Source organism: Thrips palmi, unplaced genomic scaffold (genome assembly GCF_012932325.1).
Source record: "Thrips palmi isolate BJ-2018 unplaced genomic scaffold, TpBJ-2018v1 HiC_scaffold_10, whole genome shotgun sequence".
NCBI classification, from domain to species: domain Eukaryota; kingdom Metazoa; phylum Arthropoda; class Insecta; order Thysanoptera; family Thripidae; genus Thrips; species Thrips palmi.
This window is the reverse complement of record NW_023144621.1, coordinates 2,117,704-2,131,890: the sequence shown is the minus strand read 5'-3', so window position 1 is coordinate 2,131,890 and position 14,187 is coordinate 2,117,704. Positions and strand designations below refer to the sequence as shown.

The 14,187-nt window shown below is 41.1% G+C and overlaps 2 protein-coding genes across 33 annotated transcripts in view; both read right to left on the bottom strand.

Annotated features, from left to right (window-relative positions):
• Positions 1-14,187, bottom strand: part of LOC117654295 (gastrula zinc finger protein XlCGF49.1-like) — a 346,548-nt gene that overhangs the window by 275,661 nt on the left and 56,700 nt on the right. The gene's annotated exons all lie outside the window — the stretch shown is intronic.
• Positions 11,767-14,187, bottom strand: part of LOC117654273 — a 32,806-nt gene continuing 30,385 nt past the window's right edge. For all 17 annotated transcript variants that reach the window (XM_034400741.1, XM_034400742.1, XM_034400740.1 and 14 more), the window contains 2 exons: positions 13,483-13,688; positions 11,767-12,225 (listed from right to left, as the gene is read on the bottom strand). In XM_034400741.1, coding sequence (XP_034256632.1) covers positions 12,060-12,225; positions 13,483-13,688 — 372 coding nt within the window. In that variant the 3' untranslated portion in view covers positions 11,767-12,059. The remainder of the gene's footprint in view (positions 12,226-13,482; positions 13,689-14,187) is intronic.

The window sequence follows — 14,187 nt, the reverse complement described above, 5'->3', positions numbered from 1 at the left end:
TTTAAACGCCCTTTTCTCCGAAGACATTTTTTTAACATTTGAATGGTCCTGTGCGCATACAGTTTGAAGTGTCGTCAATGATATTTTTTCCACTGACTCAGTAGGCTATTGCGAGGAAACGCAAGTGACAGTTTTTGTATATTCCACCCAGAAGTATGGTTTTGGATATCGGTTTTTACAAAGAGAGGGAAAATCTTTGGTTTTTGAAAAATATAAAAATTGAAAAGTTGGTATTTTGCTATCAGTGCCGGAAACTAAAATCTGTCACTTGCGTTTGTTCTTTGGACTTAGACGAACAAAAAAATATGTCGGTCAGGTCAATAACCCAAAATGGGAAACGCACAGGAATTTTTTAACAAACACTTACAAAATTATAAAAAAAGCCTGTATCTCAGGAACCGCTTGATATTATGGGATGGGATTTTGAGTGAAATAGTTTATCATCAAGAGTAAGATTTTGACAGAAAATAAGAAGTTTTGGACCAGCAGTTTCTGAGATCATTTTTTCACCTGTCCCTGGCCTTAATCACAGCATACTTGCGAGTTTTGCGTGTGTCAAGCATGCTTGACACACGCTAAAATAGAGTGTACATGGCATGAACACGCTAAATAAGAGTAATCTTGAACTGGCCCATGCTTTTGAATAGGAATCGAGTGTATTTTAGCGTGTACTTGCAAGGTAAGTACACTCTTAATTAGTGTGTACATGCTCTACAAACTGAAGCGTGTACTCAGTATGCATCTACAGATGCATACTTATAAGTACACACCTGCAGATGCATACCTAGCTGAGTACACATCTACAGATGCATACCTGTTAATTAAGTATGCATCTGTAGGTGCATACTTGGCAAGTATGCATTAGTAGGTGTGTACTTGTCACCATATAAATGCCAAGTATCAAGTACACATCTTTAGATGCATACTTGGCTGAGTACACATCTACAAATGCATACCTGTCAAGTATGCATCTGTAGATGTGTACTCAGCTAGGTATGCATCTGTAGGTGTGTACTTAATAGTATGCATCTGTAGATGCATACTGAGTACACACTTCAGTTTGTAGAGTGCTAGGCACACTATGCTGTAAATAAGAGTGTGCTTGGAAGCATGCCTTAATAAGATTGTACCATGTACACACTTCAGTTTGAAGCGAGTACCAGTTTGTTTCTCCTAAGAAAGGGAAATACTCGACTCAATCAAATGAACAGTTTTGTTTCAATGGCACCCAGCACTAACGTTCGTTTTCAATGTCAACACACGTTGCTTTTTGCTTGCAGCACTTTAATGAGGAAACTAGGACTCGTATATGAGCGGTGGCGCTCGCGACCTCATGTTAAATGCATTTACAAAAAACGGTAAACTGTAAAAACTGGGCACGCAATGTGATGGTGTACGGTTCCACGTTAGTGGTTGCATAATCCTATTTCGCGTGCAGCCCCGAAGAGGCAACTGGTCCTCATCAAAGTGCACGGAAAAAAAGTTCCTGGTTTTCCCATGCACAGTAACAGCTGATATTTGGAATAAAAGACTGATCCTTCACGCTTATGACCTTACGAAGAATTTTGAGTTAGCATTTACTTTGTTATACGAAGAAATAGGTGGTAAATTACTAATTGTTTTCTTTGTATGCTTATGTGTGCTCAAACTACTTTGTTATGACAAGGTGCTTTTTCTTTATGAGGCCTTAAATAGTTTAAGGTTTTCTCAGTGTTCGGCAGAACAATTACCAACGCTTCCCTCGTTACTAACGAAGCCCTTCGTGTAATGACATAAACCTTCGGCAAATTTAGAAGAACCTGTATAGAGTTTAGAAGCTTTGTGTTAATATACGAAGCATCTTATTCGTCTATCGTCCACGTTTACTGAGCTACGACCGCCTTAAAAATAGGCTGTTTTGCTCCTACAATTGATTCTTGGAACAGACTGTGGGTCAGCAATTTTCAAAGCTACACTCTCATGCCAGGAACGTGACATCACGTTGAAATGAATGTGACAAAATGTCACGTTCCCTTGAGCAATGTGTCACGTTCGTTTGAACGTGAATCAGCCATAAATTAGCTTATTCACGTAGAAACGAACGTGACACAATGCTCAAAGGAACGTGACAGTCTGTCACATTCGTTTCAACGTGATGTAACGTTCCTGGAGCGAGAGTGCACCCAAGTCCTATACATTTTTGGATGAGCGATAGCGAAGCCTGTTACTCCAAGTGGGGTTGAAAATGTTTTCCTGTCAGAGTCTGTGTGTGTCCGCCCTACTCTTCCTGAACGGCTCGGCCGATTCGGCTGAGATTTCGCAGGGTCAATAGGTACGTCCTTGGCTCGCCACATACCAAAATTCTGCTTTCTATCTACATCAATTTGGTCATTACAGCCACAACACACTTACTAAACGGCATAAACAATAACTTTTTTCTATTTTGTAAACTCAAACCAAGTTTTACATTATATACAGTATTTTCGAGGGTGCTGATGATGAAAATTGAACCTCTTATGACCTCAGACGCAGCAGGTTCAATTCGCTGTTAGGCATAATATTCTAGAATTTTATCCCAGAGTGTAGAATATGTCGTCCGTTCTTGAGGATGCCAACCCTAAGTGGAATCCATTTCGACCTCCGATCCAGGTCCGGATCCCAAGAGGGCATAATTTAGCTAGGTGGCAAATATAAAATGCCACGCAGTTTGACCAGCATGTTGTGAGAGCACTCCATTGCTCTGCCCAACCAAGTCATCATGCTCACTTTCAGACAGAGAGGGCAAAGATGAATTTCCTTCGTAAGCATTTGAGGGGCATTTGTAGACAGTTCTACTTCTAAGGCACACTGAAAAAAGTCTAGTCACGATAACCAGAATTCTGGTACCAAATACCAGACTGTCTGATAGAATATAACTCAACTAGAATTCTGGTAAAAAATACTCAACTGTCTAGTTGGCCTCAGTCTAGTAAACCGTACCAGATTTATAGTTATCCTGACAATGCCGCCAGGTCCCCTTCTGGTAGTTTTTACCAAACATCCCGGTTAGTTCATGTGCTTACAAAACTGAAGCAAGAAGTCTAAAATTTACAAAATATTTTCGTAGCATTGAAACCTGATGTGACGTCGATTACCTTGACGAACCACCTCTGAATTAATTCTCCCCTCCTCCTCCCCTCCGGATTCGAACCGGGATCTCACACTTGTGAGACGGGCACGTTTCCACTGGCAACAGCAGCAGCAGCAAGAGTGTGAGCAGGAAGGTGCGCAACAGCAGCTGTGACAGGCGAGGGCTGCTAACAACAGAAACGTCAGTTTCTGCCACCACTTTGGCTCCGGCCAGGCCCCGCCGGCCTGGAGCCGGCCGGCCGCCGATGCGCCACCACGTCACCTGTGGGTTGAACGGATCCCCGCCTGGTGTCTTTGAAATTTTTCTCCCGCTTTGAGGCATTTGTCTGTCTAAGAACATGTTATAGGAGCCAGGGCTCGCTGTGAAGCCGCTCGTCTTTCATGATCTTAGCGACCGCAAGCAAGTAGATTTGATTGACAATCAACACTGGATGGAGACTACAAATGGACTACTGGCCTTCTTGGATTAAACGGAAGACTCCAACTCTTTGCTGACGACGCAGTCCTCGTATACGATAGTGGAGCAATGTTTAACATTGAAGAAGTAATTAATGAAGATCTAGCACTGATTCAGCAATGGTTCATAGCAAACAAGTTAACTCTGAATGCTGAAACTAACTGTATTGTCTTTAGGAAACCAAGAGCCAACCTCACTGATGCTACTCTAACCAGCCAATCTAACAAGTAAATGAAGTGAAATTCCCCGGTGTAGGGCTGGATCAACATTTCAGCTGGGATACACATATCAGCAGGCTGGTGCCAAGACTTCGAACTGTTACAAGCCTCATATATAGACTTAGGCTAGATGCTGATATGGCTCCTGAAAATTTTCTATTTCCCCTACTTCAACTCTATTCTCTCCTTTGTGTGCGGTATATGGGGCTTGGTCCCTAAGGAATCTACGAGTAGGATACCTGTTCTTCCAAAGCGTTGTGTAAACACCGTGTACTGCCTGTCACCCAGACATCCCTAAAAACAACTGAATGGTCTCTCAAAGATCACACCGTTTGATACACTGGTAAAAATCCACCTGTGCCAGCTCTTTCACAACCGAACACAACAGAAGACTGAAACCCTCAGTACAGAGATTGCTATAAACGACTCGTGGCATCAATACTCTTTAAGACCTGCCGATAAAATTCATCTAAAGCCTGTTAAGTCTTCATTATATGGCATAAGGAGCATTCTGTATCATGGCTCAACAATTTACATCGAACTCCCTCAAAGCTTGAAGGATGTATCTAAACACTTTACGAAGAAGATAAAAGCTTACTACTCCTAAACCTGCTCCTATCTGTCGAAAAAAAAGGGAAGGCTCGTATGGCTCTACATTTGTACCTCAAAATTAATTTTGTATTATTGTACACCCCATGGTCACATCGCCCTAATGTGTAGAAAAATTTCGATGTCTACAGGACTAGGACTTGCCCTCATATCTGTATAATTTTTGTGTAAATAAATAAAATTAAATAAAAAGAAAGTGCAGGACCGATGAAGTTTATTCACCTCCGGCCATTGAAGACCAAAACTATGCAGGAAGTTACTGACCATCGTTAATCAATAATGCTGGCCTTCGGTTCCCGAACGGTCCTCCAGTCAGACAATGGATGGGAGTGTCAAATCATCCAAGGAGGAAAAGAAGATAACAAGGTGTGATGTCACCACTGATGGTGTACTTCATGAACATTGGCCCAGGATGGCTGATGAGCTTAGGAAATAGACGTTTAGCAGGAAGATGGGTAAAGACATGTGCCACCCTGTATTACTGAATGGATTGAGAACACAAAAGCTTTCAGATTTCTATGGTGCAGAATGGATCGTCTAGGTATGAAGGTTCTCAAACTTCGACATTAAAATCAAGTTACTTTGGAAAATCTCTTCTGTCTAGTCAGACAGTGTTGTGGGTCCAGTTCTGATTTAACTTGTGGACAGTTTGTTGCAGCATTGAAGCATGCTTACTTAGCAGGTTCTCCTCTCTTGTAAAAGAGAAAAATTGTGCTTATGATGATTCAATGTTTTTGAATGATAAGAAGATTTTCTGCAAGTTGGTGATCAAAACGAAAATGATTCCAACGTCCCACAAAATTCTTTCTTGCTTCGTAGTGACGTTCCTAAAGAAATAACACCCGTCGTGATGAACAACCCAGTTCTCAGGAAGGGTGTTGCTTCCCACTTGACTTCATCACTGAGTAAACTTGCCAGAAAATGAACTGCGATGCACTGTGTATACATACACTAATTGGCTGAGCGATAGCGAAGCCCGTTACTCCAGTGGGGTTGAAAAGTTTTGTCTGTCTGTCAATCTGCGTGTGTGTGTGCGCGCGCACTTCTCCTCCTGAACGGCTCGGCCGATTCGGCTGAGATTTTGCAGGGTCATTAGGTATATCCATGACTCGCCACAAACCAAAATTCAGCTCTCTCTCAATGCATGTTGTCATTACAGCCTAAAAACACTTAAAAACGGTAGAAAAAGACAACTTTTTAAGCACTTTTAGCCTTTTGTCAAGTTTCATGTCGTTTCCTATGTTTTTTAGGAAGCCGATGACGAAAATAGAACCCATTCAGGCCCCCGACCCACACTTAGGTGCCATTAGTGTAGATTTTAATGACCAAATGCAATTGTAGTACTCATCTCGTTAAATACATTAGTCACATTATTAATCTATCATTTCAAGAAGGAACTGTCCCCAACAGTCTAAAAGTCTCTAGGGTGATACCTGTATTTAAAAGTGGAAGCAAACATGACATTGGCAACTTCAGACCAATAAATACGCAGTCACCTATTACCAAAATAATGGAGAAATGCTACAAAAGTAGACTTGCGAGCTTCCTTGATAATAACAATTACTTCTATGAATGCCAATATGGCTTTAGAAAAAATTCCAGTACCCTCTCAGCAACGGTGGATATTGTATCTAGAGTTCAAAACCAGCTTAGTAAAAACTATGTATCAATAGGGCTGTTCATCGCGGCGGCGGATCCAGAGCCGGGCGTGAATTGTCGAAACTGGCGCAGCATCGCGAAGTCTGTTACGAAAAGACACGGTCTGGCGTACACCTACCTTGTGATACTCTGTGTGAAGGTATGTGCATTTCTGTTGATATAAATAAAAAAATGTTTTGCCTATTTTCAAGCATTGAGAAATTTTATTGATGTTCCAGACTTCTGCTTCATATGCTTTGAGACTTTTACTGGAAACTCTTGGGTGGGTATATTGCACCCATGTCATTGCCACCGCTACTGAGCAGTCTGTGCCTATTAAACGTTTAAAAACGTTTACTACCCGGGAGGCAGCTTGTGTGCCAGATGTCGAGAACCCATATCAGAAGTGACCTCACAGAAATTCTCCATTGGTCTCTTGCATCCTTTATTTACCTCCTTTTTAGAATTATGATTACCAACTATTTGGCATTTAATTCTGCTTATTGGCAGAGCGATAGCGAAGCCCGTTACTCTAGTGGGGTTAAAAAACTTATTCTGTCTGCGTGTGTGTGTGCGTGTGCACTACTCCTGAACGGTACGGCCGATCTGGCTGAGATTTTGCAGGGTCATGAGGTATGTCCTTGACTCGCCACACACCAAAATTCAGCTTTCTATCTCAATCCGTTGGTCACTTCAGCCAAAAAACACTTAAAAACGGCAGAAAAAGACAACTTTTAGGGTACTTTCAACTTTTTGTCAAGTCCCATGTTGTTTCATATGTTTTGGAGGCTGCGCTAGCGCCCCAGGCCAGGGTAGGTGTATACGCCAGGCGTGGACAGCCTCGACAAGTTTAAAAGTTACAAGGGTCAAGATCGTGTTTTCTGTAGACGAAGTAACTCTATCTTGAATGAAGGGGCGGAGCCCCCCAGCATGCAACAAGTAAGAAGTAACCTGCCGCAGGCCAAGGTAGGTACGCCAGGCGCGGACTGGAGGGACAGGCCGCGAGACATCGCGAAGCCTGTTACGACAAGACGCGGTCTGGCGTAAACCTACCTTGTTCGATCCTGAAGTCGTGGTTGAAATATATAGAAAAACCACACACTCAGCAACGCACTGGACACTTGAATCTTCCGTGCAGGGCCAGCTAAGAACCACAAAATGGCTCAAATCAGGCACTCCCAAGTGTATTTTTGGTGATGGGTGAGGGTCCGAGGGATGAGTTGGGTTGTCGGCGAATAGTGCGGTAGTGAGTATGGCGCGCGGGGAGGTGTAGTGGCAGATCGGAGCGAATGTGTGCCCGCACAGCGCCCTAAACGTGTGCATTTTCCTCAAAGATCGCAAAAGAGCCATTTTTGGCTGAGCGATAGCGAAGCCCTTGCCGTGTTTGGGCGCTCCAAAAAGTGACTGGTCGTGAGTCTGTCTGTCCGTCTCTCTGTCTGTCTGTCTGTATGTAATCACTCACGTTTCTCAGCAACTACTGAACGAATAGTATCCAAATTTCACACCTGATGTCTCCTAAACATCCTACAGGGGGAGTTTATCTCAGATTAACAATTATCATCGTTTGAAATATTCCAAACATCGTTTTGAACTAGGTAATTAGCGTGGTTAGGTTGGTAGCAGTGTGTGGCTGACCAATTTCTCATACCGGCTGCCGCGTTTGCAAGCCGTCTGCAAGACGGGTCGGCACTTATGCAAATAAACAAACTAAAGAGCAAAGGGGTTCTCAAATAGGTTCTGAGATAGTTTTTTAACATTCTAGAATGATTGAAACCCTTCCGGAGTGTCAACAGAGGAAAATACGAAAACTGAATGTGAGAATGGTTTGCGTGTTTCGTTCCCCTCTCCCCCCTCGCCCGTCACAGGGGAATCTTCCTTTAGGTCAGTGCACTGTGAGTGTAATTGTGGATTGTAAATAGAATGTTTCCTTTGCCTTTGTGTGCATCTACTGATTTTATTCTCTTTGAAACTATCCTGTTTTTTTTTAAATTTCATAGTAAATGAAATCAGGTAAATGCGTTGAAATTAGAAGACATGTTAATTGTCTTGGTTTGTCTTGGGAAATGACATTCTATTGCAATGCTGCAAGCTAACATAAATATTCTAGTACTAACATCTATTGATTAAAAGAATCCATAAATAGATGTATTTAGTGCAATAAATAATCCATATATTTAGTGCTAATAGATTTTGAATTGATATTGGGTTCAATGACACAATTCAGGTTTTGAGCGGTGGGTGACTTGGTAATTGGATTTAATGACACGATTGCTTTCACTTCACCAAAGTTTGTGTCCGACAACTGGAACCAAGTATTGGTAATGGTTAAGAAGCTGGTTCTCTGAATGTAAGCCCAATGTTAATAGTATACTGTATTCTTTTACTCCAAAGATAAAATATCACGAGGCATGATTAAGGTAAATTATGTTGGCGTATTGAGCAACAAGTGGCCTCTGCATTTGACTTCATGAGACGATTCACTGAATTTGACAAAACTTGTTCTCCGTCGAATGCTTCAGATCAGCCTGCCCTTAACTGAGTCTCTTAATGTGAACTATGATTACATATTCCAGTCTATATTGTTTAATTCACTGGTTTAAAATGAAAGAATGACAAAAGGCTTCTCAAATATAACTAATCAATTTGTGAATTCATTAGTTGGAAGAAAATGATGTATCCAATAGTGAGTCAAGCAGACGAACAGCAAATTAAGCGATTCAATGCTGGCAATGGAATGTTACTCGACTGAAGGAATCGCATTGGTGTGGCATCAAGGTATTTGGTGACGACAAAGGGTGATCCATGAAGACCAACCCAGACCCATTCTTTACCCATTATTGATCAATTTGATATCAATATTTTTCAATCGAATCTCATATTGATTTTTGGAGTGCTGATTATGAAAACCACTTCCATTTCTACTCCAGACTTATATTTTCATCTCAAATAAGGTCATTTCGGACCAAAATTTTCAGGTCGAGTTTAATATTGTTTCCTGCAGTGTTTGATGAGGTGAACTCAAAAATAACTTCAAAATTTTTCCCAGACTCACGCTTTAATAAATTTTGACCAAATTTGGACCAAAATTCTTGAATTGAGTTTGATGTTGATCCCAACAGTTTTTTGTGTGCTGATAACGCAAATCACCTCCATTTTGACTCCAGACTTATATTTTCATCCCAAATTAGGTCATTTTGGACCAAAATTTTCAAATCGAGTTTTATATTGTTTCCTGCAGTTTTTGGTGCGCTGAACTCAAAAATGACTTCCAAATTTTTCCTAGACTCACGCATTACCGAATTTTAACCAATTAAGGACCAAAATTTTGGAATCGAGTTTGACGTTGATTCCAACAGTTTTTTGTGTGCTGATAACGAAAATCACCTCCATTTATACCCCAGACCTACATTTCACTCAATATGAGCCCACAAGCTGCACATTTCGTCTACATAAGCAAAGTCCGAAATGCACAAATTCGCATCGCTCAGCCACACTACGCGCCCACACTACCCCTAGTTCACCTGTTTTCTCGGCTTCTACTACTCACCTAGCGTCCTTATGGTTCTCATCCGACCCAGAAACAATTGTAGACACCGCCTGACCTGCTCCAGAGGAGAACTCTAACCCGGACTAGGAGCTAGAATCTAAATGCATGGGGGAATTTCCAGAATATGCTTCATTTCAAGGGTAACGTCTTCAAGCGTAACTTATTGCTTGACTCAAGCATAGAGTTACGCTTAAGTGTTACTAGTGTAAAAACTTCATCAAGCAATTCGTTTTTTTTTAAAGAAGATATACCTTGCCGGATTTATACCTATTGGGATGTACACTTGTTGGGAATCCGCGTTAAGGGGGGACCCTGGTGAAAAAATCGCCAAAATTGACAAAAATAGTATTTCCAAAGTTCATAGATAAAAATGTGCAAAGAAGGTTTCAGATTCAACAGGTTGAACACTTTTAAGATAAGTGGGTAGTTTCTTTATCATTTGGAAGGAAATAACATTGAGATCAGTTGTCGTTGGCTTCTACGCTCAACTTCACAGCTTTGCTCAGTCGACAAAAAATTTTGTCGTAGAAAGGCTTCATGCGTTCATGAGTCGTCTTGCTTGGACTCTATTCATTGATGACTTGGCGACAAATTTTAGTGACGGAATCTTGATATCAGCCCTACTTTTTTTAAAACACACCTAAAAGCTTGAAAAAAGGGAAAAAAATCGCTTTTTTTAAATGTTAATATTTGAAAACTGATATCTCAGGACAGAAGTTAAATTTGATAATTCCGTCACTAAAATCTCTTCTATACATCTTTAGGATAACCCAAAAAAATTTTCAAGACTTTCCGTTCCAATGAAAGACGCAGGAAGATTTTTCCCCAACGCTCTAAAAAACACTAAAAAGCCACTTTTCTCAGAGACCGTTCAAGATTTTGGATTGAATTTTGTTTTGGGAACTCACCATAATGAACCTAATAATTAAGCAAAGTTTCAACTTTCTGGGATTATTTTGAAGCCTACTTGAAAGTTTCACCAGGGTCCCCCCCTTAATTAAAATAAATTAAAATAGCGTATATCTGCTGGGAATTATACCTATGCATAACCAATGGACGTATCTGTGCATGCATAACTATGCATAAAAAAGTCCATAAGAATTTAGTGTGTGGGATTGTACCTGGTGGGACTGTATACCTGCTGACATCACCTAGTCTAAGCGGGACTCATTTAGACATGCTTGTGTTCCTTAGAAATATTTCCTATGAAGAATGGGTTTATGGCTTTGCCAAAGCACACTCATAGTTATGTTTCGGAATAAAATGCTGCTAAGATGACCAATAACACAATTTTTCTTCATTTTCCTGGTTTCCACAATAAATATAGCAATTTTAGTAAAAAATATCAAAAATTGGAACAAAAATCGATTTTCAATGAAATCGATTTTTTTGTTTCGATTTTCAAATCGACGTATCGAAAATCGATTTGCGTTGTCGATCTACCAACCCTACTCCAGATTATCATTCTTTAGATGAGTTGTAGCATCATCCATTTTATTACGTTCCCATGTAAACCTGTTCATTCTGAAATCCATAGACATCGGATGTAGATTGGGGTAACTTAATATTTGTTTATTTTGGTTTAATGAACTTATTAAATTATACCCTTCAATATGTGATGCTTTTCTTAAGTTTCTCCTTGTTTTCTAGATCCTGCTTTCCCAACAAGACCAAAGACGCCTGCAAGGCCTCTGGAAACTCCCAAAACACCACGGACTGTAAGGACTACTTCCATGCGGGCTCCTGCTACTACTCCCAGAGCAACACCTGTCGTCTATCAGATGTCTTGTGAGGTATGCACTATGATCTTTACGCTTTTCATTCTTGAACCAAAATGTTCCATCACTGACCAAACTATTTTCCATTATTATTAGTGCCCATAAAAAAAGAGCTGCTTCAAAAATCGAACCCCTTGATGTCCGTCCGTCCGCGAAAAATAAGATATGGCAACCCCGTTTGCGCCAAAATGTAGGTGATAGAAGTGGCTATCGCATGAACTACAACCATAAACATCGAGCTATCGAAAGTACAAATATTTTACGAAGAAAAAAACTGTTTTGATCGATGTTGCAAGATCCTCAAAACTTGTTTTTGGATGAAATTTTCTCGTAGTTGACCGGAAATTATGCGATAGCCCCCTCAATTACCTAAATTTTGGCGGAAACGCTCGGAAGGGCTATTAAGCGAAGCAAGGTGAACAATAGATTTATTTAATACACGTAAATCTTAACTCGTCAATCTTAATAAAAGAAAATACATTGGTTCAAAACGACGACAATCTTTACATTCTACATTTACGGGTTCGCTAAGAACCATATTTCATACAACTTAAATGTGTAAGAGAACTACAATGGAAAACCATAAGAAAGGCTTTACAGTGGCAACCAGGACTAAAGCCGAATAGAGTCGATCGTAACTAGGCACAACTTAAATTGAAAACAAAATTTGAAACGTTGGGGAATACAGATTTCATTGGCTCGTGTCAGTCGTACTCATCCATGGGGTCGTACATGTAGTCGGGGAGCACCCCCCATTGGGGAGCCCTTGGAGCGATGCATCCGTCGCACGTCACCGGCGTCTTGGAAACGCCGTCCCTCTCCAGCCCTTGACGAAAGGTCTGGCACGCGTTCTTTACGTGAGATGGTCCACTGCAAAAAACAATAAAATCAATACGGATGTAGTGAGAGAGGGTGTCCTTCCCTCAAAGGAACTTTCGAGAGCCCCTTCAACCCCGAGCGGCCTCTGATATTCTCTAAACCACGCCCTTCAAAAGCGTGGAAGTTGCACAGTTTAACTTCGATGTGCAATCGGAATCTAGTCAAATCAGCCACTTGTGGGGAGTCAATAGTGAAATTCTTACTTCACTCAAAATGGATTCCACAGCGAAAAGATGTTAAAATTCGAAGCCGCACTAAGAAAAGATTCAAACTTTAAACCCAATTTGATCATTTGGGTATATTTTCGGAAACCCTTCTTGCTCACAGTAGTTTGTTGTAAAAAGTTGTTGTCAACATTCATTCCCCTTTGCTAATTGATTTTTAAAGGATTGCAGCATCAATACTCATTATGTGCGTCACTTAGCCGTAACGTTTTTAAGCCACTAAAATTATAATTGTTCGTCACATTTAAGATTTAAAAGCTTGACAACGGTAATAAAATGGAAATTTTGAGCTGGGTGCCAGAATCTTGAAAAATGAATCTAAAATGATAAAAAGTGAAAAATGTCAAGGCAAACTTTTTCGACAATAAACAACAGTATGTATGTGCATCGAGGATGTTCAAGCATTTTGACCGCATGTGCCTTCAAATATTATCTTAAGTAAGTAATACTACAGACTACTAACCGATTCTAAGAGGAGCCCCATTTCAAAAAACGTATGATTTTCACCGAAGAAAAAATTGAAAACAGAACAATGCACGGCAAAAACGGTCCCTTAATTTCCCAGGACCTCTCTGGCAATCGCCTGTGGTTTTCCTATAAGCTTCACTACAAACCTTACCGTCTACTTAGCACGCACTGACAAATGCAAATGCGTAGCCTAGAGTTATATGGCGCCAAACTTGAAGTTGTAAGTGTATACTTGCCAAGCATGCATTTAAAAGTGCGTGCTTAGTAGACAATTAGGTTTGTAGTGTATCGGAGAAAGCGAGGAAGAACTGTTTATGCCGTGGGACTTGATGACATTCCCCTTTTCACACTGAGAAAACCTTACTAACTATTTTGGGCCTTACAAAGAAAAGTAGTTTGTATAACAAAGTATTTTAAGCATACGTAAGCTAACAAAGAAAATACTTCGTAATTCACGAACTCTTTCTTCTCATAACAAAGTATTTTAGTTTGTTATGTGTATGCTCGAAATACTTCGTAAGGTTTTAAGAGTGCAGACCCGTCACGGGCAACTCACCCCTTGAATGCCAGTGTTTCCAGCTTCTTGCCCTGAAGCGCGGTGCGCAGATTCCTTTGGTCCACTTCCTTGACGGGGTTCAGCTTCACAGTGAGGCGGCGAAGCGACGCGCACTCGCTCACGGCCAGCGGCAGGCAATGCGCCGACACTTCTTCCAGGGACGTCGCGTGGATCCGCACCAAGGAGTTGACTGCCGCAAGGGCGACCTGAAGAGTGGAGACAGGGATCGTTGTACACTCTTAAAATCTTACGAAGTATTTTGAGCATGTAACTTAATCACTTTGTACTCCCAGGAAACAGGGGTTTACACACTACTTTACTACGTAGGTTTTTCTGCGCTTATGCACGAAATTAAACATGCACTTTGCAACGCACAAATTTGTGCGGTATAATGCACGATTTTCTACATACCCGCGCACAAAATCGTGCATTGCTGCGCACAAATTTGTGCGTTGCAAAGTGCATGTTTGATTTCGTGCATAAGCGCGCAGAAAAACCTACATAGTAATTTAGTGTGTACTACTACTAGGCGTCACTTCTCTACAAACTCAAGTGTCGACATAGTACACTCCACCTGGAGTCAACATAGCATGTACAATCTACCTGGAGCCAACCTGGCATGTACACTCCAGGCTGGAGCATGCTTGCCAAATGCACGCCAGGTGGCGTTTACCTGCAAGTACACTGTTGCTCTGCTTTACGTGC